At 36.3% G+C, this 26,675-nt stretch overlaps 2 protein-coding genes and 1 pseudogene across 8 annotated transcripts; 1 reads left to right on the top strand and 2 right to left on the bottom strand.

The window, feature by feature from the left end:
* Nucleotides 1-993: 993 nt before the first annotated feature.
* On the bottom strand, nt 994-5,523 carry LOC133710920 (uncharacterized). 7 transcript variants are annotated; one of them, XM_062137063.1, is made up of 9 exons: nt 5,285-5,523; nt 5,072-5,185; nt 3,866-4,079; nt 3,422-3,761; nt 2,974-3,066; nt 2,700-2,816; nt 2,278-2,619; nt 1,612-1,650; nt 994-1,198 (listed from the first exon to the last, which is right to left on the bottom strand). In XM_062137063.1, the coding sequence occupies exons 4-9, from the start codon at nt 3,551-3,553 to the stop codon at nt 1,157-1,159; spliced, it is 765 nt and encodes a 254-aa protein (XP_061993047.1). In that variant the 5' UTR covers nt 3,554-3,761; nt 3,866-4,079; nt 5,072-5,185; nt 5,285-5,523; the 3' UTR covers nt 994-1,156. The 7 variants fall into 7 exon arrangements, with proteins under 7 accessions (XP_061993047.1, XP_061993048.1, XP_061993050.1 ...); XM_062137064.1 differs by lacking the exon at nt 5,285-5,523 and having other exon boundaries at nt 5,072-5,261; XM_062137066.1 differs by lacking the exons at nt 5,072-5,185; nt 5,285-5,523 and adding an exon at nt 4,631-4,753.
* Nucleotides 5,524-10,434: 4,911 nt separating this feature from the next.
* On the bottom strand, nt 10,435-11,029 carry LOC133711587 (probable ethanolamine kinase; annotated as a pseudogene).
* Nucleotides 11,030-11,790: 761 nt separating this feature from the next.
* On the top strand, nt 11,791-17,852 carry LOC133712962 (uncharacterized). Its single transcript, XM_062139079.1, has 7 exons — nt 11,791-11,934; nt 12,065-12,132; nt 14,084-16,322; nt 16,430-16,726; nt 16,810-16,899; nt 16,986-17,553; nt 17,650-17,852. The coding sequence occupies exon 3, from the start codon at nt 15,139-15,141 to the stop codon at nt 16,294-16,296; it is 1,158 nt and encodes a 385-aa protein (XP_061995063.1). The 5' UTR covers nt 11,791-11,934; nt 12,065-12,132; nt 14,084-15,138; the 3' UTR covers nt 16,297-16,322; nt 16,430-16,726; nt 16,810-16,899; nt 16,986-17,553; nt 17,650-17,852.
* Nucleotides 17,853-26,675: the final 8,823 nt, after the last annotated feature.

The following is a 26,675-nucleotide window of genomic DNA, read 5'->3' as shown; positions in this document are numbered from 1 at the left end:
GTTTATAGTAATTTGTCTATAAATAGCCAAGTTACTGTGGTAAGTTTCTATTTTCAGAAACTTACCGAGCTCTCTCTCTTCTCTCTCCCCGATTCTCTCTTCCTCTCCGACCTCTTCACCTTCTTCTGGTCATAACTCCTCCATCCGGTGATGGATTTTGACGCATAAGCTGTCGTTGGAAAGCTCTCTTCCTTCTCTTCATTTCTGGTTTTGTTTGGTAGCTTAATTTGAACTGTGGAAGGTGCAGCAACGAGAAGAAGAGGACGGTCACTGTAGCAGTTTTGAGTCAACGCCGATATTTTCCGATCACTACAACACAGACCGTAATTTCCGACGACGAAAAATGGTCGGAAATACCGCATTTTCGTCGGAAATACCTCTTTCCGACGAAAAGTCGTCATCGGAAAGTCGTCGGAAATGTCATGGTCGGAAATACATTTCTTCCGACCAACCGTCTGAAATGCTTGACCATTTCCGACGAATATCACCGTCGGATTTGAGTCTCGTTTTGATCGGAATTAATGTTTGTTTCGCCCGAAAAAAGTCGACGGAATTAAGATTTTTCGTCGGAAATAATTGCATTTCCGACGAATTATTTCCGACCATATTTTCGTCTGAATAACTATTTCTGACGACTTAGTTTCGACTTCTCGTTCGGTCGCAATAATATTTTCCGACGCATTTTTTCCGACCCCAAGAGTTGTCGGAAAACTTTTTCCTACGACATATTTACGACCAATACCTTCGTCGGAATAAATATTTCCGACTAACGAATTTTGGCGGGAATCATAATTTGAGTATTTTCAATGACATATTTGCTTTGTGGGATATTTCCGTCTAACCAATTAACTTTTACCGACGAATATGATTTATTCATAAAATGTTGTCGGAAATGGCTCACCGACAATCGGAATAAATATAGTAAATGCGATTACATTTAATATTAAATATTAGAATTTTCTCACAAATAAAATTTTCTCACCAAATAGATATATAGTGAAGATTTGAGTAATTTATTGAATTCAAACTGCATAGTCTTAATACATAGGAAAAATAGCATCATCCATTACAATAGAAATAGTACGAGAGCAATACCAAACTAAAAACAAATAAAAGTTTCTTCCAGGACCTTATAAGTAGTAGCTAGTAGTAGGGATCAAGGTGCATGTGTTTCAGAATCTCCATTAGTAGAAGCAGGCTGTAACACATAAATACAATATAGGTTATACATGAATAAAACAATAACAAAACTTAACATACGCCCAACAACACTTTGAAAAAAAAGTGCAAGTATACACTGCTGCTGCAGCTAGAATAAGAGCTAGAATATGAATGAACGACATCATTTTGAGGTAACTAGTGAAAGACAGAAATTAATGTACCTCTCTTGCACGTTAACTATTATTTCGAAATCATTATCATGTTATAAAGACATCAACAATAATGTCCTCTAACAGAGTTACAATGCAAGATCACATGACACATCCAAACTTGATAGATAATCTAAAAAATTGCAAATCATGGGTTGAAAACTTGAATGATTAAGCCCAGCTTAAGATTCCAAGAATTAAGATTCTAGTCCTACATTTTTCTCAGAGCTCAAACATGTACCTGAGCAGATGAAGCCCCTGGGAAGCCTGAAGTTTTATCCTGTCAAAATAGCAAAACAGGAAACATAATAGAGTATAATAAGATGGGTGCTGCTGGCAGTGGTTTACAATGGCAGAGCCAAGAGGAAAAAGAAAGAGAAAAAATAAATGTGTTAAGTGAGACAGAATATGAAGGAGACAATGGGAGAGAATATGAAAGCTAGAAGCTTTGCACTGAGAAACAAACAGATGGGGAAGAGTTATATAGCAGCCTTTATTATATGGTTGCCATACTTGAGAGGATGTTAATTTATATAATGAACTGATGTGATGCAATTTTTTTTTCTTTCTTTTCAATGAAGTGATGATAAAAAATAAATTAAAATCAAGGTATTGCATAAACTAAGACAACTCTTGCAGCCTTCAATTACTGAACATGCACAAATATATGCACAATGTAATACCAAAAGAAGACTAATCAATTAGATATGCAGAGAGGTGATACAATCATACAAATCACACTTTAAAAAGTAGGGCACATACAAAATCGATCAGAAGCTAGGTTTACTTGCAACCATATGTTTCACTCAGCAAAATCAAAATCCCAAAAGGACAAAGCAGAATATGCAATCACTTAGGGAGGCATGGAGTTTTTGAAAATGACCAAAGCAGAATATGCATCACTTACTGAAAACGGTGATTCTCTCACAAATTGAGAATGACTTGAACTATTTGCCATGAAAGCTTGAAGGACTTGTTTCAAATCAGCCACCATATCCGTAAGAGTATGAACTTGTTGTTCCAATTGTCCAAACTCTTTGTCACGTTCCAAACACACGCGCTTATTGCAAGTTTGTCTGCTACTCGAACCGCACACATCTTCCGGTGGTTCCATTCCGTCACCTAAGCCACGAATTTTGCCATGTTTAGACCCACCAACTACCTCCTTGTATATGTCCCAATCATCCAATTCGTCTTCGCCATCACCACCCAAAGTCTCCTCTATACGTTTTTGCAATTCCATACATTCCTTCAAAGAAAACATATATAACTAATATAAGTATGTACTATAATGTCAAGGAGAATTATAAATAAAATACTAAAACATACATAAAGATCCTTTGCCTTCTCACTCTGCCAATGTTCCGGTTTTCCATCTTTAGGCTTAGAAATATGAAACCTTCTAAACATCTCTATTGGACTCGGTTCAACTCCAGTCTTATCAATCTGCAAGATTTAAATAATAAGGTGAAAGCATTGGTAAAAAAAGAAATAAAGTGTATAGGGTAAACCGACAATAGAGGCAAGGTGGAAGCTAAACAATCATTAATGAATGAAAAATAAAATAAGGCAGATTCTATCCGAAACTATTTGTTGTACATACCTCCTCTTTTATGTACTTCGCCATTGGAACTGAACCCGTTGTATGCACCATAGTTGATTTGTCACGATTAATTGCATTCCTCTCACTCTTCTCCTATACATTTCATTAAAAGAGGTAAATAACGAGAAACACAAGAAATATTAATCAAATGTCACTAAATTAGTTTAAAATACTCTGCTGCACAGTTCAGAACTAAATTATTTAGCAAACCTAGACTCAATGGAATTTTCTGAAAATTTTACAGAACACCATAGACACATTGAATAACATGTACACAAAATTTTATAGAAATCGGAGTTGTTTTGGCATAGAAAATAAATAACAGAAAACAGAAACTTAAGAAAACAGAAATATATTTTGGGACTTGAAAACAATTTCAAAACGAAACTAATGACTCGTTAGCTACCACCAAACTCATTCTATCATATATATTTAGTTATGAAATCACCTGCCACGTTTCTTTTAGCCATTCATCAACAATTGGTGTCCATATTTCTGGCTTCAAATACGACGGAGTGTTGGCATATCGAGCTGCAGCAGTCTTGTGTTTGCGGAAAACACTATTCCGAATTTCACTCATCCAGTCACTATAACGAGTCTTGATATGTTCCGTGAATACATCTTTCAGTTCTTCCTCGGAGCAATCAAATTTGAAATTTTTATTCTTCCATAGTTCAAACAACTTATCCAATTGATCTTGCGGATATTGTGCCCATGTTATGTATGGGCCTTGCAGCTCTGACTTGAAGAGGGGCCAAATACTTCGCAAAGCTTGGGGAGTTATAATCCTAGGCATTGTAAACATAATTAAACTTAGCATGAAAAACATATGCAATTTCAATAATGGAAGAGGTGGCACGTTCCGACAAAAATTGACTGACTTTAAACATACCTCTTTCCATAAATCTCTGCATTCACGCCGTAGCCTTTTTCTCCTTTGGCAGGGCCTCTACCTTTCCTCTTGGTAGTCTCAGTTTCCAGCCCTTCCACCTCTTCGTCACCATGTGTTGATTCATTGGGAATGTCTTCAGACTGTGAACGTGTGGAAGACTTGAGATGTAAAGTGCTTGCTGCCCTTTTCTATCCTTTTCCTTTCTTTGTCATGACTGCATTATAATATGAAGATACACACGAAATTATATTGAGTAATACTGAACTGTAGGCATAAATATCAACCACGACTTATAAGTCTGCTACATAGCCCTTTTCTCTAAGTTATGAGAAAGATAAGCTCTAAGCATATAAGGAAGTCAAGTGGGAACAATTGGATGTACACTAATATTTTCCGAGCTAGGATGGCTAGCAGAAATTCATATATATCTAACAACAATTTGATACACATATATCCTTGTAGACCATGCAAAAATTCATATCTTAAGAAGAAAATGAAACATTCAATTCATTTACATTTGAACTAAACAATCATTCAATTCATTCTTGCCATATCATTTTCCTGGTTGAGTCTTTGGACCAATCCAGTTGTATCCATCTAAGCTCATTAAGAAGAAACTGGCCATCAATTGCTTTTACTTTCCTTTTCTCACCTCATATTGATAAGTGAGGCTTTTTAATTTACCATAAGATAATTTTACCATTAGTAATCAAGCAAACTGAACCCCACACCCACCACAAAGCCAGATCCTAAATCCACAGCTACCTCATTTTCACTTGGCAATATTTTGATTCTCACAAGTCCTTTTTGGTTGCTTAGCAAAAATAGGGAACTTCTTACATCTGGAGCTTGTTTGCTCAGCATTCCGACCCTAAAAGAATTCTGTCCTGTTGGATTCAAAATATGTATGATTCTCTTTTGAAACTTGTTCAGAGAATCAAACAAAAGGTTCAGTACTCCCAGTGAAATAAAAACAAAACTAAATACTGATTTTTAAAGTAAAGGGTTTCTCCTCCTTTATGCATTCTATATGGGATGAGATTCCAGTAGGTGAAGCAATTCAATTATTATTACAATTTGACCCAGATAAGAAAATTAAAGATCTACTTTCATGGTACTGTAAAGCTAGCTATCATAATGAAAAATTCCCATAAAAAGAAAAGAGCTCAAAATCAAAAACCTGTACAACCAGTCTGGGTTTCTCACCTCAAATCCTAAACAAGACCAATCATACAATCGAAACAAGCCTCTTGTACTATTGCCCAACTGCCAAACTTCTTTCAATTTTTGTTTCCGAGCAGATCTGGAATGGAGGCACACCTGTAAAGAAAGATCAAGAGGATTAGAGCTTAGATTAACTTGAAGATATAGAAGAATAAGACGTGCTGAGACAGAATAACAGGGAAAAAGGAGAACTACGCGAGAGAGAGAGTGATGGGCGATGGAAGAGAAGGCGTGAAGTTTTCGATCTGATAGGTTTATTGGTTTCATCGCTGGAGGTAGTAGAAGAGTAGCGTGTAGAGGCTCCACGATTTTAGGGATATGGGCAATTTTAGGGATATGTGCAGGATGATCAAATATTTGAGGCAGCGGGAAGAATTTTAGTGGCGGTAAACTTAAATTTTTTATTTTATTTTTTATTTTAATACAAATTTCAAATTGTTATTTTGTATTTTTTCTCTTGGGACCCTAGTTAGTTAATACGCATATTAAATGTGTATAAAACTTCAGTACGCATATAATTAAACACGTATAAAACTTTAGTACGTTTTATACACGTATCCGTTTTATACGGAGTAAAAATACTTGGAATTTGAAAAAAAATTAAAGCGCTAGTTAATTAAAACGCGTATAAAATTTTAGTATACGTATAATTGAAGAAAAACTTATGTATAGCATATTGTAATTCAAACGCCTGATTATATTTTACTTGGGTGCCATATCTTTTTTTTTCATGTTTTATCACATATTATAAATGATATAAAATTAAAGCAAGAGTTTAGAATAGATTATTAGTTATTTTCTTGCAAAAATAGTGTTTATATATCCGTATTTTTTAACCAGTTTTTTCTACTATTTGCCGAATTATACACATATAATTCAAACTTATAAATTTTCCGTATCACGTTTTTTTGACCGAATATTTGACCGTATCATTAGACTAGATAAACCGAATAATACACGTACGTTTTTTTGCAGAATTATACGCGTCCCGTTTTTTACTAACTATGCTTGGGACAATTATTGTTTTTTTTATTTTATTCTTAGGTGTTGAGGAAAAATATGCACACTGTGAGCGTAAATGTCACCCAACATAATTTCACTCGTATTCATTTAGTGAATAGAGTTTTAATTATTTCGGGTTCGACCCATTCAAGACAGAATGTGTCCCTTAATTATATTCCCTTGTTATAGGGAAACACCCTTTGATTCCATTTATGAAGAAACCAATTGTGGATGTGTGTTTGTTTGTTTTTGCGGCTGCACCCGGATATTTGAATGGGTTGCCTACGTACCCTTGGAGAGGGATCAAGCCACTCGTAGTTCAAGAGTTCCAATGGGTGAATGACCCATTGGAGGGTATGGCTTTTTGGAATAGGAATAGTGTTTGGACGAATTTGGTGTAAGTGAACCAGGGATTCGATTTGTTTTGGATTTGTTTGGAAAGGCTGTGACGTTTCCTGGTGTTTGGCGGAATTTGACTGATGAGGTAAGGGATTCGGATTGGATGAACTAGGGAGTCAGGGATTTTGTTTGGACTTGCGGTTGCATCTAGTGGGTTGCTAGATTGCCTACATATCCTGTAAAGGGATCAAACCGTTGTAGTCCGGAAGTATGTATTTCTGGTGTTGGAAGAATTTGACTGGAGTCAGTGATTCAATTTAGGACTGGCTGAATTTTGACTGGTGGAGTCAGAGATTCTGTTTGGACTTGTGGTTGCATCTAGTGGGTGTTGCTAGATTGCCTACGTACCCATTGTGGGATCAAACCAACCGTAGTTCATAAAATTTGTATTTCTGGTATTGGCAGAATTTTTGGTGTCGACGGATGTACATATATTTATTTTTGAATCCGTCGAATGTATTTCTTCTGCAGACACCCGAATTAAATTTAGGCACTCGATGTATTGAATCTTGTACTGGGCCGTATGAATGGGCTTTTGCGTTGTCGACAAACGAATTTGGCCAGGCCCGAACTTCTGAGGTAAACTGTCTTAGAGTGGGCTTTGTAGTAGTCTGTATTTCTTCTGTATTTCTAGGCCTCTAGCTTCATGCTGCATCAGACCTGAGTAAAATGATCTGGACACCCATCTTTTCTTTCCAGGCCTTTTAGCTTCATTTCGCGTCAGGCCCAAATAAAATGATCTGGACACCCATTTTTCTTTCCAGGCCTTTTAGCTTTGTTTCGCATCAGGCCCAATTGTAATATGAATTGAAATCCATGAGGTCAAACTGATAGATTCCATCTTTACTCTGGCCAAACTAATCAGCTGGAGTCCCAATTTGCCACCACGGCTCTTGATCGATTAGTCGGCGTGCAGGGTTGGGAAAGCTGGTGCAATTCTTGTTCTGGTGCGACCCTCTGTAAATGCTATGATCAATCAAATATGCTTTTCCTCCTTTGTTGACCATGTACCACTACCTCAAATATTGGCCAACATACGTCTCTTGCTTATGGACAAAAAGCAATTTCAAGATTGAATAATTAAAGCCATGTTTTTGCCTTCTTGTCAGCATGATTCCAGAAACAAAAAACAATTAAGTTTATGTTTGCTCCCAGCTTGCATCCACGGTTTCAAAGTAACATATAATTAAACTTTGCCACCATTTGTCTTCTAGTTCATTACTTCCATTTGACCACCGTTTTTCTTGCTGCACATTTAGACTTCATCTAGCCTTCCTAGCGATCACACACCAAAACGAGATGACTGCCACCAAGTTTTGTTTTAATTGTCACTAACGCATTTAGCTTGTCTCTTGGTATTTCTTGTTAATTAAATCAACATAACTTTTGCTTTTCCAATTAACAACTCAAAGCTTTTGTATGCGCCGACTTAGTTGACCGCCAAGCCCTGCTACCAATTTCACAGAGGTAAGCATCGCAAAGAAATGGTAGCCTACAGTTCTTTCCTTCTGTCTCTGTATGGCTTGTTTTCTTGGAAGCGGTGGTGCAAGGCTTCTGCTGTGGTGGAAGAAGGAACACGAGGCAGAATGGGAAGCCTTTTTTGTGTGATGGGTTTTGTTGAGGAATGAATGTGGCGTCTTGTGCAGGTTTTTAGCATTGGAACTCGACCGTTCATGAACGACCCCATGTTCCAACGCTGGAAAATGCAACAGCCAAGTGTGTTAAGACTCCGGCCGTTCATGAACAACCATATATGTCTTAACGCAGGAGCAGATCACCATTAAGGTTCATGTATTTCTCGGTGGCTTAAGAGAGACTCAACAAAAGAAGGAAGGTTGTTCATGAACAGCCTATCTTTTGTTGACAGCAAGCATTCCGGACGATGTATTTCTCTGTTAAGGAAGACGGGTACAGCAAGAGTGTGTTGTGTACTTGAGCGTCACCTGTGGAGCTTGGATAGTTGCCGGACCTGGTTTGATTTTGGCAGAACCTTAGTTTCTTGCTTGCTGAATATTTCTTTCTTCTCCCCTATGTAGTATTTTCTGCCCCTTTGATTGTTGTTAAGAACCCCATTTTATAAAACGTAGAAGGATAAGAGATCATGTTGGTTGAGCTCAATTTGATTCGAAATTGAAATGATCTTCAGATGACGATGACCACTTCCACATTCAAATTTGTAACTGTAGGAATTATCCATTGAAAGTTATTTGAATTTGAAAGCCTGTACAAAGTGCAGCATAGGATTGCTTCTTTGTCGCCATATTTATTCTCTTCCTTCTGGAGATAAGAACAAAGGCCAACTAACTAATCATTCTTGTGCTTTTGAATGAATTTGTTCTGTGGCCAAGTCAAACTATACAAGTATATATATTGCAATGGGCTCCCACTTTTCTGATTTATTTTGAAAGACCATCACCATGTGATTTTCGAATGTAGCCCCTCATTTTGTGAAATTATTTTTTTTTTTTTTGGTTTCAACATTAGGTACGTGTAGTCCAGTTATATGACTACTTATATCAAACAAGTTCAATTGCATAGATATTCCACTTATTCAGGATATCTCGTCGGGAATAAGATTATATGTTGTTCAGGAGTAGATGTTATGTCGACGAAGAAATATCGTATCACGGAGCAGATAAGCTGTCAAGGAAGAGTTGAGAAACATATATCTTGACAAGTTGGAATACGAACCATATATCTTGTGTAGAAGTGAATATCTCATCTAAGAGCATATATATGATTGAGGAGCAAATATCGTATGTAGGAGGGAATATCTCGTCTTTATCTTGTCTAGGAGGGTACTTTTCTTGTCTAGGAACAAATACGTGTTAAGGAATAGATATCCTTTTTTAGGAAGAAATATCGTGGAAAATAATGAGATTAGTTAATGATATAGCATATACCCAGTATTTCAAATGAATTCCTTAATAAATTGCAAAACTCATTAAGACGCTAACATAATATAAATAAGCAAATAAAAAAAAAAATTTAGGCATCACTAGTATGGAAGCAAATGTAGGTATACAAAAACTAGCCAGTTTTACAAAGAATTATTACTATATGACAAGAAATAAAATAGGATATGTCCTTATTATAAAATAGCAACAACTTTCTTAATTTTCGTCAGATGAATCAGATGAGTCATCAATAATACTGGTTGATTTTGGACAAGATGGGCCGACCTTAGGTTTTTCAATCTTTATTCGAGTATGTAAAACACAAGGCTTCACTTCAGGATCATCAGCGGTGAGATCAATAGGGTAACGAGGGTCTTTTCCGGGATAAAACCAAGCTGGTAAAACTCGGCCTCTCGGACAAGTAACGCCTGAATGTTGAGGTTCCACCTTTATAGCCGGTAATGGAGGTGCAACAGGTTGAACACCATTGATATACTACAGTCCAAGTGATGGGTTAACTGGATGCACTTTTACATCAGCATCTTTTTTGGAGTTATAAAAATAATCACCATCTGGAGGAGATGTAGAGCGAATACGAGCTGGTCCATGATAACGTTGACTCTTACTTGGACACCTAGCAGACATTGATAAAATTATCAGAAAAATTGTAGCAAACAGGGAAGCAAATGAAGATGAAAAGGAGTTATATTTAATAAGTCTGATTCTTTGTCGATATCTACAAAGAATCAGACTTCTGTATAAAAGATAGAAGCCCTATATATACAAGTTAGGTGCGGTTGTAAGTTGTAACAAATGTTCTATATTTTCTCAAATGTTCTATCTCCTTAACAATATATACCACTGATAGGTGGCTAGATTTACTCTGACTATTTCTATCTCCTTAATTGCTAGATGCCGATTTTAGTCAACTTTTATGGAGTAGAAAAATAGCCTCTTTTAAGACCTTGAATTGATTTATAACCCACTTTAAAAAGTAGTTGAATTCAAACCTTTTTAAAGTGTCAAAAGACATAAATACCCTACATTCTATAAACTAGGCGATCGTGAGAGGAATGATCTTGCCAATGAGAAGCACCTTTCCTTCCACTTTTTGTATTCATTATGTCGCAGGAAAAAATAACCGAAATAATCGAACTTGATTGGGAAATCTTTGCCCAGATTATTCTCCATAAAGCTCAATACAAGTGCGAAACTAACATATATGTATGGATCTCAACATAGAGAGCTTCAAGATCTTTGTCCGATACCTCTTATGGTTTATCAGGTCCCAAATAATGCCTGAAGTACTATATATTGTTCATCCTTAAGTACTGGGGTATAAGTTGTAGTCATAGCCTGCATATTCATTGAAGTGATTCCCAATGTCAAAGCCTCTGTAATTGTATGATCCATACTCAAAAATATATGAAGTAGAGTCTCTTCTTCGGCATTAGCCATTATATTTTTAGGAATCAAGTCATTGTGAGAAAAAAAAAACCACTGTAGCATTAAAATAGCTAGTCAAATATTCCTTGAGCTCGATGATTTCATTATGAAAATTACTAAATGAAATAATTGTGTAGAACTTCTGCTTCTCACTGTCATCAAATTCAAAAGCCTTGCATGCATCCAAAACGGGCATGCCCTTAGTTTCATTTTGACTATATGTTTGGTAATGATGATGGCCTCTAGTGCACGGTGGCTTCCCAAAAAAGAAAATTCCTGGAGGTAATCAACACAAATGTTTGTATATGTCAACTTGAAGGCATTATTCAAGATCATCTTTTCACATTTTGAATCCCGCGCGCGGTGAGACAAATGTAAAAGATTCAAGATTGAAGGCCTGATCAACTCGAATATCTTGAAGCCGGCAATACTTAACTTCCAAGGACTTTAGACTTGAGCAGCAAACATAACACTTGGAGTTTCCAATCGAACATTCAGTTAATGACAGGTATTCGATGGAAGGGCACTGATATAGAACAGAATAGAGAGCTTGGTCGGTAAAAACCGTGCAGTTCTAAGCTTCTTCTTCAGTCCAATTTGTTTCTGACATGTGTATTCCAACAAGAAAATGCAATTTGGAATCATTGGAAGGAGTTGAGATGTGATACACAATTTTGAAAATTGAAATTGCAGTTTCTTTCGGCATGGTTAACGTGGAAGTTTGTTTCGGCATTGTTTTAGATTGCAGCTTGTTTCATTCTAGTGTTGCCTGCAACAATTTCAAAAATTTGTTTTGACCTGTTCTTTAGGAGAATCCCTTGAGTGTAGGACTTGTTAGTCATTAGCCGTTGCATATTTTTCTGCTTTGTTCGTTGCTGTATTTGCTATTTAAGCAATCCTTCAGTCAATCAAATCACTACTTTGAATTCCACAATCTTCTTCTCTAGTATTCTATTAGTCAAGTTCAGTTTGTAACATATTGCAGTTGCATAAGAGTGACGTCTGCAAGATTTCAATTCCATTGGCTTTTCATACTGTTGTCGAACTGGAAATAGAATTGAGGAGGTTACTGATGGATAAGGGCAAAATTCTATTCTGTTGGTAATCTTCAATCCAGTTTACAACTATTTGTTCTTCGGTTAACTTTTCAAGGTTTTTTTTTTTCCTTTCAAAAGATTCTGGAGTTTCCCATTTAATTGATGTTTACCTGTGGTTTTGGTGAATATTGCAGGTATCTGCTCTCCTTAATTTAGCAGTTGGAAAAGTAGCGGAAGTATTAGAACAACAGAAAAAGTTCAGGTAGTTGATAATCATTCTATATGTCATGGTTCATTTGCTAATACTTGAAAATTTCTGTATTTTTTAGATAAAGATTGCATGCATCGATTACCGAAAAGAAATGAACTTAATCAAAACTAATGTCATAATAAAAACTAATGCCAAATAGATTACTTCCTAGGTTGAATGCCAAATAAACTACCAAAGAGAAGTAAATTTTTTCATGTTGACTAAAAATAGAAAAGAGGTTGAAATATTATTGTTATGAAACTAGTAGTAACGACATACACCTCTAACACATGCATCCTTTAGGACTACATCCAAAATAAAAAAAACTATGAATCCCGGATAAAATAAAAAGTAATGCATTGTTTATGTTATGATACGCTTCAAAATTAATCATGTAGAAGATTGCAGTATAATAAAGTAGTGAAGGATATGCACGTAATTTATTATTTATTGTTTATTTTTCTGCTTTGTTTATTGTGTATTTGCTATTTAAGCAATCCTTCAGTCAATGAAATCACTATGTTGAATTCCACAATCTCTTCTCTAGTATTCTGTTAGCCAAGTTCAGTTTTTAACATTTTCCAGTTGCGTAGGAGTGACGTCGGTTTTGGTTTCAATTCTGTTGGGTTTTCATTCTTTTGTCGAATTGGTAATAGAATTGAGGACGTTGCTGTGGGAAAAGGGCATAATTCTATTCCCTTTAATTGATTTTTACCTGTTTTAGTTGAATATTGCAGGTATCTGCTCTTCTCTATTTAGCATCTAGAAAAGTAGCAAAAGGAGCAGAAGTGCCTTTCAAAAAAAAAAAAAAAAAGTAGCAGAAGTATTAGGGGGTAGAAAAAGTCAAGGTAGTGTATAATCATTTTATATGTCATTGTTCGTTTGAGTAGGTGTTTTGCATTTTACATCCAAGTTTGAGATATATGCTATTTTTTAATTAATTTTTTATTAAATAAAATGAATGAGAGGTTGAGAAAAGAACTTCATCAAGGAGCATATTCAATAGTCTACCACTAGTGAATGCCAAATATGTTGAATGCCAAATAAACTACCAAAGAGAGTAAATTTTTTCATATTGACTAAAAATAGAAGAGAGGTTGAAAATAGTGAAACTAGTATAGTAACAACTTACACATTTAACACACACACCTTTCAGGACTACATGTAGAATATTAAAAAAATATGAATCCAGAATAAACAAAAAAACTATGAATCCATAATTAAAAAAAAAAAAAAACTATGAATCCAAAATTTAAAAAAAACTATGAATCCAGAATTATAAAAAAACTATGAATCCAGAATAAAAAAATAAAAAAAACTATGAATCCATAATAAAAAAAAAACTATGAATCCAGAATAAACAAAAAACTATGAATCCAGAATAATAATAAAAATCCTATGAATCCCGAATAAAAATAAAAAGTAAAACAAAGTTTATGTTATGATACGCTCCAAAATTAACCTTGTAGAAGATTGTAGTATAAAATAGTAGTGGTTATTCAAGTCGGGGGACTGGAATAATTTCTTGTTTATTTGCGCCAACAATTCTATAAATATACATATAATATACTTGTGAGTGTTAGAGTTTGATTGTGAGCTTCAAACCATAACGGAAAAGGTGAAGGACTCTTTCTTTAACATTGGCTTCCCCCTCCTTTCTCTTTCAAGTAGGCGCACCTTAGTAGGACATGGTGTCTAGGCTGATTGGATACGAGAAGTGCATGCAAGTGGGCCTTGAGCCTCGCCAAAATCGTTCCTCTACTACCTGGCCATGTTTTAAAAGAGTTACCAAAAGATTGAGGAAGGAGACTGATGTTAAGGCTAGAACCCTTGGGCCGTATTTCTAAACCTTGGTTGAAGACTTGCAATTAAATTTGGACTCTTGGTTATTACTTGCTTTTGCGTCAAACACTAAGGACTAATTTACAAAACTTGACGTTTTTAAATTTCATTTACTCTACAGAAGATGTCAGTTGATAAATCATGGATGAAGTTAAAACGGTCAGATATAAGGTATTTTGATGGAGTCGCAAATTTCATCGATTACGCTACTACGCATGTCAAATATAGAGATGGGAAAATGTTTTGTCCATGCCGAGATTGTATAAATATAGATAGAGAATTGCCAGCAACAATACAGTATCATCTTTTGTACAGGGGTTTTATGCAAGACTATACAGTATGGCGTAAACATGGGGAGAAGGTGGTTAATGATAGTGGTAGCAGTGGTAATAGTCACAATCATAGTGATGGTAATGTGGCTGCCCATTTTGATCAATGTGATGATATGCAAGAACTAATAGAAGAATGTATCCAACAAGATCCCAATGGAGATGCGCAGAAGTTTTACAAATTGTTGGAGGAATCAGAAGTGCCATTGTATCCTGAGTGCAAGAAATATTCCAACTTGTCATTTATTGTCAACTTGATGCACATCAAGAGTACTGGTAATATGAGCAACAAGGCATTTGACCAATTATTGGAATTGTTGAAAATGCATTCCCCATGTGTGAAGAATTGCCGACATCAAACTATGGAGCAAAGAAGATTGTAAAAGAGCTTGGACTTCATTATGAGAGGATTGACGCCTGCAAAAATGATTGTGTAATATATTACAAGGAGCTCGCAGATGCATCTGAATGTCCTACATGCAAGCTTTCAAGGTGGAAGACACAACGCACTACCATAAAAAAAAAGGGAAAAAAGGTTAAAAAGATTCCGTGGAAAGTTTTGCGATATTTTCCACTCACACCTAGACTTCAACGACTATTTATGTCATCTGAGACAGCTCCAGATATGAGGTGGCATTTTGAAGACCGTGTGAAAGATGGTGTTTTAAGGCATCCAGCAGATGCGGAGGCTTGGAAAACTTTCGATCAAATTCATCAATCATTCGGCAATGAGCATCGAAATGTAAGGCTTGGTTTGGCGACTGACGGATTCAACCCTTTTGGAAATATGAGTGTTAGTCAAAGTACTTAGCCAGTTTTGCTATTTCCGTACAACCTTCCTCCATGGATGTGCATGAAAGAGCCTTACATCTTCTTATCTTTACTCATACCAGGACCGAAGAGTCCTGGCAATGATATTGATGTTTACCTGAGACCGTTGATCGATGAGTTGAACACTTTGTGGGAATATGTTGCAGAAACGTATGACATTTCTACAAAACAAAATTTTCAGATGAGAGCTGCGGTCATGTGGACAATCAATGATTTTCCTGCATATGGTTACATGTCTGGTTGGAGTACACAGGGAATATTGGCATGTCCATGTTGTGCGTCAGAGACTTCTAGTCGTAGATTACAACATGGGTCAAAACAATGTTATATGAGGCACCGTCGATTTTTAGCACCAGATCATGAATGGCGTAAACAACAGGAACCTTTTGATAATACAAGGGAAGAGAAATGTGCACCAAGAAGACAATCTGGTGAGGAAATTGTAGATGAACTTCAGGGTTTGAAGACAGTTGCACATCGAAAGAATAAGAAAACACAAATTATCCCTGGATTTGGAACGACTCACAATTGGAAAAAGAGTAGTCTATTTTTCCAATTGCCTTACTGGAAGACACTATTGTTGCGCCATAATTTGGATGTGATGCATATCGAAAAAAATATTTTCGATAACGTGATTGGCACAATAATGAACATTGATGGTAAAACAAAAGATTCTTTAAATGCTCGTCTTGATCTCCAAGCTATGGATATAAGGAAAGCTTACTGGCCTAGAGAGGAGGATGGCAAACTAGTTTATGATCCGGCACCTTTTGAATTGTCAGCTGTTGATATCAAAGCTATATGTGAATGGTTACTGAACTTGAAAGTTCCTGATGGATATTGTTCAAATGTATCTCGTTGGATCAATGCTAAACGACGCAGTATTTCTGGCATGAAGAGTCATGATTGCCATGTTTTCTTACAGAGACTACTTCCGCTTGTGGTGCGAGAGTTACTGCCCAAAAAACCTTGTGAAGCATTGATTGAGCTTTCTTACTTTTTTAGAGAATTGTGTGCTAAAGTACTGAGGGTCTCGAATTTGGAACTTCTGGAAAATAAAATTGCCATAACTCTATGCAAGTTGGAAATGATATTTCCTCCTGCATTTTTTGACATCATGGTTCATTTGTCAATTCACTTGGCGTGGGAAGCAAAAGTATGTGGGCCTATGTAGTATAGATGGATGTATCCCATTGAAAGGTACGTAACTAATATAATTTTAAATAATAAAACTTTTACAAACTTTTATTATGTGATGCTTAATTCACACTTCTCTAATATAATATATCTGATTTCTTGATGAATAGGTACTTGCATAAGTTAAATACTTATGTTCGTAATAAAGCCTGTCCAGAAGGTTATTTGGCAGAAGAGTGTATTACATTTTGTTCACGATATTTACGTCAAGTTGAGACTAAATTTAACCGAGTAGAAAGAAACTATGATGGAGGTCAACCATTGCAAGACAAGACTCAATTATCTATCTTCTCACTTCCGGGTAAAACTATTGGCACAAGTGTATTGACAGTAATGACTGAAGAGCTTCATCATGTTGCCACCCATTATGTCCTGACAAATTGTGATGAGTGTTTGCCTTTTATTGAGTACGTAATCCTATCATCATAAGTATTTAAATTTATATATATGCATGTGATATTAATTAATTTATAAGGTGTTCTACGTGCAGAGAACATAAGGACATTCTTCGTATACAACATGGTGATGATCGGGTGGATGAGTTGCACAAAAAAATTTTGTGGAATGGTTTTCTAAGAAGGTAACCACCATTTTGATTTGAGATATAACTGTTAATAGCTATATTTAATATTTTTTATTAAAAAATATTACATTCTTCACATGCAGATCCAACAATTGTATGTAGATGGAAAAGTGAGCGCTCAAATGCGTTCTTTGGCCCAAAGTCCTGGAAAGCAAGCTGTCTACTACAAAGGTTACAATATCCATGGATTTCGGTTCCATACTGTACAACATGACGTGACGAAGAAAACACAAAATAGCGGAGTTATGGTCAAAGGAGAGAACCAAATTAATTGTGTGCCTTGGTATGGAACCCTTACAGACGTCGTTGAGCTCTGGTATACAGGTCATAATAAAGTTGTCTTGTTTCACTGTAATTGGTTTGACACAGCTACCAAAGGCAAAGGTTATAAGGAAGATCGTTATGGCATACTAAGTGTCAACAATAAGGGTAAGTTGAACACCCAAGAGCCATTTGTGCTGACATCCCAAGCAACCCAGGTTTATTATGTTGAAGGAATAAAAAACAGTGCTTGGAGTGTCGTGGTGGAAACCAAACCCAGAAACGTTTTTGAAATGCCTACTAATGAAGAGGAACCGTATCAAGAAGAAGAATCTCAGACGAGTCACACATATGCAAACCGTAACGAGGAAGAAGATAATGAAGAATGAGGTACTGTGCTTCAAGTCCTTACTGATGATTTGTATGTGTGTATTCTCTTTTTTCACATATAAGTCAACAAAATAACGAATTGTTTTGTGATTGCAGTACTGTCCATTTGGCAAGGTTGAAGTCTAGACATCTGAAATCAGCTGGCAAAATTTAGGCCTATTAATGTGCATTGTAATGTATATGTTGGTGTTCACATAAATTTGAATTGTATCTCTTTGTTGTTTTGTGTTCCTTGGGAGTGGTTTTGGTCTAATCCCCCTTCCCTTTTGTATTTTTTTTTTATCAATAAAATTTCGAATAAGGGCAAAGAGTTAGCTCTTAGTTCGCTTCTTAAAAAAAAAAAAGGATTACTACTTACTGTGTACTTTTTTACTATTATATGACCTTTCTAATAGTGACTATACTTTGTTGCATTGAATGATGATGAACCTATTTCTGGTTTTTCATTATATATGTTATGACCAAATTTGCAAGAATATGAAGACAAAAAATGCAGGAATCTATATATTGGCCACTTTTAACCCTCTTTTTTTTTTTTTTTTTTTTTTTTTTTTTAGTATTTCCGACGGTGAATATGTGGTCGGAAATAAACCCTATAATTTCCGACGACTTTCCGACGAAACAAAATCTTATCGGAAAATGACCATTTATTTTCCGACGACATCACACTTGGTCGGAAAAACAATTAGCGGGAACTTTTGCCGCCAAATTATAATTATTTCCGACCCCACTCTAAACTTTTTCCGAGAGGTTGTTTGCCGTCGGAAATAATGGTCATCCAAAATTTGTATTTCTGACGGGAAAAAATTTTCGGTCGGAAATACTGTCACTTCCGACCAAAAAAGGATTTGGTCGGAAAAAGTCAGTCGGAAAAGGACATATTTTTTGTAGTGGATTCCGACTGACTTTTTGTAGTTGAGAAATTGGAACTTGTTGTAGTTGAGAAAAATGTTAGGTTTGATGAGTAGGTGTTGCTGCCAAAATTTGGCGGCCATCGGAGCTGGTGGAGGCGACACGTGAATCCCACGCGCCGCCACTGTAGCAGGTGCGTGGCGGCGCCTCCGGCTGCCATTTGACTTCAGTTTTTAGTCCATTAAATCCTATAATTGTTTTAGAGCTTGTATATGAAATTTGGTGAATTTTGGAGAAGCTTGGAATTAATTATGAATTTTTGAAGTTTAGGGTTTCGATTATCGAATTATGAGAATCCGACCGTCGGATATCTCTCGGTTCTGACTTGGAACCTTTAAGATAACGAATTGGTATTAGTGGTAGAATGTGGGTTGAATCCGAGGAGAAGTGGAGATGTAATTATGAGGAATTGATTTTAGGAATCGTATTAATTTGTTGAATAACTATTCACGGAATATAATTGTGTACAGGGCGACGTACCGAACTATTGCTCGATGAAGGAACTCGTATGCTCGATCGTCAAAATAGTACTGTGAGTGGACTTTTGTTTTTGATGAAATTAGAAGTTCAGGGACTGAATTGATTTTGGACCCAAACTATAAGGTAGTAATCTGTATTTAGCCCTTTATTTAATTATCGTTTTAATTATCGAGCATGATATTTTGTCTTAGATTATAATTTGACATTGATTTTTCATGAGTTTCGGATATGAACTTATTATGCTCGGATTTGGATTTATGAGTTGTTTTTGAGAATATGAATTGATTTTCAGAAATTGATTATAATTATTATTTGAAATTCTAATATTGTGATTTTCAATGAATTCTTTTCCGAGGTGATTTCCGGAATTTCATATTTATTTTCATTCGTCGATTTGAGATTTCTGAAAGATTTTCGAAATGGGATTTCGATGGAATTATTTCTTGTTTATTTATCGACTTTCGGTTTTGGCATTGGGAATGCCTCGATGATGATTTTGGAATTGGTTTTGTTTCGAATTATGGTGATACTCTTGGCGTGTGGGACACGTCGTTGGAAATTCATTTGCGAGAGTTGGGGAAGCCTTATGTATTTATGAATTTATGGTTATCGGATTTTCCTTTTGCCATACTGTGGGTGACTATTATCATTGCTAGCATTGATCTTCCGCCTTTGTGGCGAGGTGATGGGATCACCGAAGCTCGTCTGCCTTTGTGGCGCTGGTTACTGTCTTTGTGACAGTAATGCTGAAGCCCAGTATCCTAATCGCTACACATAGTGGCGTGTGGGTATATAACGGGAGTATATGGGAGTACTTTAGCCTGGGAGGCTATCACCCGAGCCTGAGTGGCTTATTCGTATGGCTATCATCTTCCCCTACTCATTATATTATTGTTGGGCTAGCGGGGTCTGGTCCGATTCCCTTAACCAGCGGGGCTGGTCTTATTTTCATGAGTATCAGAGTTCTTTCCTCTTTGGTTGGTTGTGGCTAGCGGGGCTAGTCGGTTTTCTTGAGCTGAACTAAAATTGTTGTGTTTCTTTAAATTGTTGCATGCATCGGGTTTTTAAAGAGATAAATGTGGGAAAGTATGAAATCTTTTTCTTTTTAAATTGTTTATTTTTGTCCACTCACGCTAACGTTTTCATATACTTTTCCCCTGGGCCCTTCGGTTTCAAATGCCCAGTTTGCAGGCGAAATTAGTTGAGGTCGGGCGTACATTGGAGTTGAAGCATAGACAACAGCGTGGCTTCCGCATTTTTATTTGATTACCCTTGCTATTAGATTTCCTCTGATTACCTGAGGAAATTAATGTTATTTAAGTTGTGTTTTGGTGTCATGTGATTTTGGTTGATGTTGATATGGGGGAGCAGGGTGGCTCCAGGAGAATAAGGATGGGTGATCTAGAAGTGTAAATATGTTTTCTACAGGTTTTGGGTAGTACATTTTTAGAGGAAGTTCAGCCAAATTTTTAGTAGAATTTCTTCTAAAGTGGACCCCGCAGGGCCACTTCGGATTTCAGGGTGAAATCCGGGACGGGTCCTGTCAACCACTGTGACAATAGGTCCTCAGACTAAAAACATTTAAAAGTCTCACATGACTCAAAATATTACACTCAACTCACTGTGACAATAGGTCCTCAGACCGAAAACATTTAAAAGTCTCACATGACTCAAAATGTTACACTCAACTCAATCACCACTGTGACAATAGGTCTTTAGACTGAAAACATTTAAAAAGTTCTACATGACTCAAAATGTTACACTCCTCTCAAGGTACTCTTCAACATAATAAAAATCAACAATTGCATGATATATTACATTCTCGAAAAGAGTGAATGCTCAAAATAATAACCTGAATACAATCACAATTTCTCACAATGCCATCCCATCAAGATATATATTTCACGTAAATATATATATGTAGTCATCCACTCAGGAATGCTACTAATACCAACTATAGTTCACAATCGTAAAACTCGAGAAAAATCATTTTTATAATAAAACCTCATTTTAACTTACCTATGAACTGTAGACGATCAAGTTCATATAATTTAAAACAAATATTTATTTCTGAAAACAATTTCACAATTTATCAAATAATTCGGAATAATAAAGTAACTCCGTTCATAAATGAACCTCGTGAGATTTACTCACCTCTAAATCCTACTGCGTTTCACATGCCACATGGGATAAAGCTCGAACCATCAAACTCCTCTCAACAACCTCGTCATGCTAGTCACCAAGTCACACTCAATACAATACAACGTACACAAGCATTTAAAGTTCGAAACCTCCGAATTTAAAACCAAAGACTACGTCCAACAAGACGAAACTTCCTCCGAGACCTTCCAAGGTTTCCGGAACACTTCTAGGATCAATTTCACAAAATTATACGACGATTTAGCTGTCGGATCCTCACGGATTACAAACCGAGAAAACTGAAATTACGGAAAAACCTAACAATTCAAACAGTCTCCAAAAGTTACAAATCATATATTAAAGGGAGAATTTCACAAATGGTCACTCAACTATGACTCATTCGACACTTTGGTCACTCAATTTTCAAATATATCACTTTGGTCACTCAATTATTATTTTGTCAATCACTTTAGTCACTGAAGATGCATTTTGTCTCACTTTAATCACTTCTCCCAATCATTCTAATTCATACTTCTCAATTTTTCACAATTAGTAGGACAAAAATATCCTTGATATTGTGGCAAATATTTTTTTTTTTAATGAAAAAAATTAATAAAGTGACTAAAGTGAATAACAGAGTTAAAGTTGAGTGACCAAAATGATATATTTAAACAGTGAGTGACCAAAGTGTCGAATAGGTAAAAGTTGAGCTAGTGACCATTTGTGATATTCTCCCTCTATTAAAATGCTCATATTGACAAGTAGGTGATAATGAAGTAAGAAATTGCCCCAAATATGGCCGAACGCACCGCCATAGGCGACTGCACGTTGGCTCCACGCACCACTAGACCGACACCAAAAACTGGAGGATTAGCTCCTACCAACTTGTAGAGCACATCAAGGGGAGAAACTTTCATACCTTGGACTAAGGCCGATTCAGCCTAGATCGAGCTAGAACAAGCCGAAAAATCTCCACCGTTGAACTTTAAATCGTGATTCTGGCCACCACACTTCGAATCGAGCTTCAAGGTTTGTATGGATGTGATCAGGAGGAGAAGAGCGTCAAAACGTGACCAATTTCGAGCTCAGCCATCGCTGAAATCAAAAAAGCCGACCAGATCCACCATTGTCAAACTGTCGCTCTTTGATCTGTAACTTTCGGCTTGAATCGGCGACAACCAGCCCGGTGGGGATGACGGGGACGGCGATTTGAGTCGGTCTGCGGTGGTTCGGTCGCCAGAAGACGTCTAGCGTGGCCGAAAAAGTCAAGTCAGGTCGGGTCGGCTGACGTTTGGCAGATCTTAGGGTTTTTTGGAGGAGAGAGAACAGAGCGAAATTTCCATTGTCAGAAATTTCGAAATTTCCAAAATTGGAATCTTCTTTCGCAGACCATAACTTTCTCATACGAACTCCGATTTCTGTATTCCACTTAATTACGAACTCGTATCGACGTGCTCAACAAGTTTTATGAAGAAAGTTTTTGGAGAAACTCAATGACCAAAAAGTCATATCCTTCTACTCGAAAATAAAATGTTTCGAGTAATTATTCGTCTGAAACTCTTCCACTTCACCAATAACTCGAGAAATCGTCCAAATGAACACTTTATTAATTCCAGAAAATTTCAAGAAATTAATAACGAATATTTGGGGTATTACAATAGTTGTCTGACCAATCATGATTATTAAGAATTTGTTTGTATTAAAGTCTATAAGGATATAACCTAACGGACTTCATAATCTTGCCACAAATTTCAATGGCCAATATATCATCTTTACATCACCAAGAGTATAGTGGTCACTGTGTCTCGCTACCTGTCATAAGAAACGAAGGTCAGGGGCAGATCTCGACCTATAACTTCCAATGCCTAAGTTACATACCGAGATGAGATATTGACAAAGTAACGGTACATAATGGAAATAGTCACTTATCCATACCCATAGTAGGAGTAAATGTGTCTATGTATAGAAAATGTTGGGGATTTGTGCCTAGTTTATTTTTGATGTGGGAAAATGTGTACTTTCCATGGGAGAAAAGGCAAAGTTTGCACCCATGCTAGGCCATCGTCCGAGGAAGAGCTCGACCAGCATGGGCGTTGGTTCCGGGGCTTGCAGTGTAGGGCTGAGAACAGAGCATTTCCTGGTGGGTCTGAGCCGCCCACCATTTGGCCCAACGGTCGTGTTCTTGCGATGTTTCTGCTTGTCCTGTATAAAGTATAAACATTAACCAAGTTTCAATTTTATCACAAGTCCCTTTTTTTTCAATTGAATTCGATGGAACCACCTACCTCATCAACCAATAATCCAGATTATACAACTACCCAAGTATACACCAATATGTGTAGAGTGTAATTGACCAATATCCTTAAATGATCCCTACTCCAATTTGGTGAAAACAAAATATCCAACAACAAACAATATTCTTTTTGTTTCCAACAAGTACGGCAATCACAACCTCAAACCATAACCATATACCACTAATTTAAATTCTCCATAAAGAAATCTCCAGCTCGATCACCTTATTGAAAATTCAAGTCAAGGAGGATTCACACATAATACACTTTTCTCAAGTATGATAAATTCTTCTGATCAAACATTCAATAAGTCTTTTGATCAAAATAAGTTTATATCTAAATTTCCAAAGCTGAACTAGAGTGAAACGAGTCTCACATTTTTTAGTTTAACTGCACGTTCAAGGTTTTACTTAAGCTTATCTACTCACTTTCTTCTCCAACTAAATCCTAATACAATATTCATACTTTGATTCTTTATTTGTTATGTAATTACTTGTGTACCCTTAATCCCCGGCTTGAACGATACCTACTTATTCGATACTAACAACTACATTTTGCAGGGTTAAATTGAACGCTTGTTTTTAGCGTACCAATTTTTGGCGCCGTTGTCGGAGATTGAAAGATCACTTGCTTTTATGTTTTATACTTGTTGATATATAATTGTTTTAATTTTTCTATACAAATTTACGTTAATTACGCATGTATGTTCTTGTGATTATTTCATCAATTTGTATAGCTTGTATTTCGTACATAAAGCAAGTTCAAGTGAATGGCCATCACTTGAAACTCTACTATGAAGTTTTTGTGGAGTATGATATGGAGGAAGTATCCCTCCAAAACACCCCACAACCTGAGGACAAAATGGAGGTACGAACCATCTGGCTGAAGACGTTAAATTCAAGCGCTTCTTGGGAGGCAACCCAATGAATCGAGGAGAAAGATTGCAGCATTCAAGCTTGAATTTCTAAAGGACGCTATCTTTATTCCTTTTATTCTATTCCTTTGTTTCCTATTTTGTTCTTTTTTTTATTATTTTTTTTATGGTTTTAGTGTGTGCAGGTTCAATAGTTAAGAAAAGTATGAAAAAGTGTTACTTTTTGTGGAAAACAGAGTCCAGCCGTGCAGATCAGTCCACTTTGACTGGCTGTAGTTTTCAGCTCCCTTGGAGCTAGGAGGCGTGTAATATATGGATCATCAGCCCTCTGAGTCTAGTTTCTAAAAGTTTTGACAGATCCGGATTGAAATTGTTATGCGCCTGCAGTTCCAGTTTGAATGCAGCAAGGTTAGCCCATGAAAACAGAAAACTGTGCGGTTGTGTCACATAAAAGGCAAAACAGGGAATACTTCTCTTGTCCAACTGAGGAGTTCTTTATATGGAATTAAAGCTCTAGATGTGTAGTATGTTCATTCCAAAAATATTTTCCAATGGACCAGTGATGCTCTCGGTATACAGGTTTGAGTGGGTAAAGGTCATTCTGCAAGATTTTCTGTTCACTTTCCTACTTTTTCTCTAACTTCGCAGGGCTATAACTTTCAAACCACTTGGCGTTAGAAGGTGTTTTACATATGCACAAAAAGCCAGCAATGTCAACTTTCACCTCCAAGTGGTATCTCAGTCATCCGATGCTGCATCAAAAAGTTATGGGGCTTGAAACATGGGCTGATGGCACAAATTTGTGGTTTCAAAAGGTGCAAAAAGATGATTTCTTCCCTTCTTGCCCTCAACTACTTCTTCTTTGGAGTCAACTTAGCATGGAGCCTACGTTCGGAAGTCAAGTCCTTATGGTCTTGAGGTTGGGGTCTTTGTTGTCATCTCCAAAGGTCGTGAGCGTGGGAAGTCTACAGGGGGGAGATTTTCTATACACTTTCTCACTTTTCTTCCTTTTAATCTTTTGATTTCCTTTCTTTAGGCTTCTATTATGCGTTGTTTGATTTAATTTGCCATACATTGAGGGACATTCCTCAATGTATGATTCAAGTGTGGGGGAATGGAATTTGTCCAAATTTGAGTCTTATAAAAAAAATGAAAAATTTCAAAAATCCAAAAAAAATTTAGTAAGTTATTTTCTTTCTTTTGGAATTTTTAGTTCTTGTTTTCAATTTTCGTTTTGTTTTCGAGTCTTAGATTGCCTTTCAACTGTCAATGATGAACTTATATCTTTGAAATTATAGATAAAAGAAGATCACAATATTGAGATGAAGTTAAAAGAATTCTTTGGTTAATTACGATATATATATATATATATAGCATATGATTGTGTAGTAGATATGGTTTTTTGTTGACCTTGGTACAGAATTTTGAGCATGTTGATGATGAGTTATGATTCATAATAACCCTTGTGAGAATTTGAGCCTATTTGCTATTCTTTGTGAGTGTTTATTGAAAATTATACTCTTATTTTCTTGGCAATGCTTAGTTATCTCATTATCTTCCCCTTTGATTGACTGCTTGCCACAGATTAAGTTTAACGAACTCTAGAAATTACTAGAACTTGCTCTTATACTGGTCAAAACTTTTATCAATACATGTCCCTGATTTTGGAAAGGATAAAGGCACATAGGAACTTCTACCAAAGCCAAAAATAGTCTGTGTCCCCATGCAATTGTGTACACAAGATTTACATCCCCTAGTTTAACCCCTTTGAGCCTACATTTGAACCTTTTCTTTTATCACCCTCAAAATCCTAACCCTTGAACCTTAGTATAGTTGCATCTTTACCCTTGTTCTAAAGATTTAATGGAGTTTTAATTTTGAGACATACAAGATCAAGGATGATGAAGATGATGAGAAAAAATAAGTGTGCATGGGGGTAAGACTTTGTCCATGAAAAAAAAGATGTATGCCGAAAAAAAAATGAAACCGTAAAAAAATAAGTGTACGGCAATGAAGAAAAAAGTGTAAGTATTTATGGATTTTAGTCCCCCATTGTGGATAAGAAATTTGTTTTGATGTGAAGTCCTAAGTGTTCAAAGGAAGGTTAGAATGAAACAAGGGGCCAACATAATGACATCCGGCTCTCAATAAAGACACACAAAAAGTTCAACGTTGCAAGATGCCTTGGTGATTATACAAAGACGTCTCAATGCTTCAATGAAGGATCCACTAGGTTTTGAGAACACTTTGTGATTTTTCCTCACCCTTTCGTTTCTTTAAACCCCTAAACCTTAGCCCCACTACATTAACCCTAATTAAGATCTCTTTGATCCTTAAGATGGGCAACCTTTGATATGTGAGATTGGTTACAAGAGTTGAGCATATAGTTCGTCCGTTTGGCAAGTAGTTGGTATCCTTCATGAGAT

The sequence above is a fragment of the Rosa rugosa genome, chromosome 5 (genome assembly GCF_958449725.1).
Source record: "Rosa rugosa chromosome 5, drRosRugo1.1, whole genome shotgun sequence".
In the NCBI taxonomy this organism is placed as follows: Eukaryota; Viridiplantae; Streptophyta; class Magnoliopsida; order Rosales; family Rosaceae; genus Rosa; species Rosa rugosa.
This window is presented reverse-complemented; position numbering and strand designations above follow the sequence as displayed.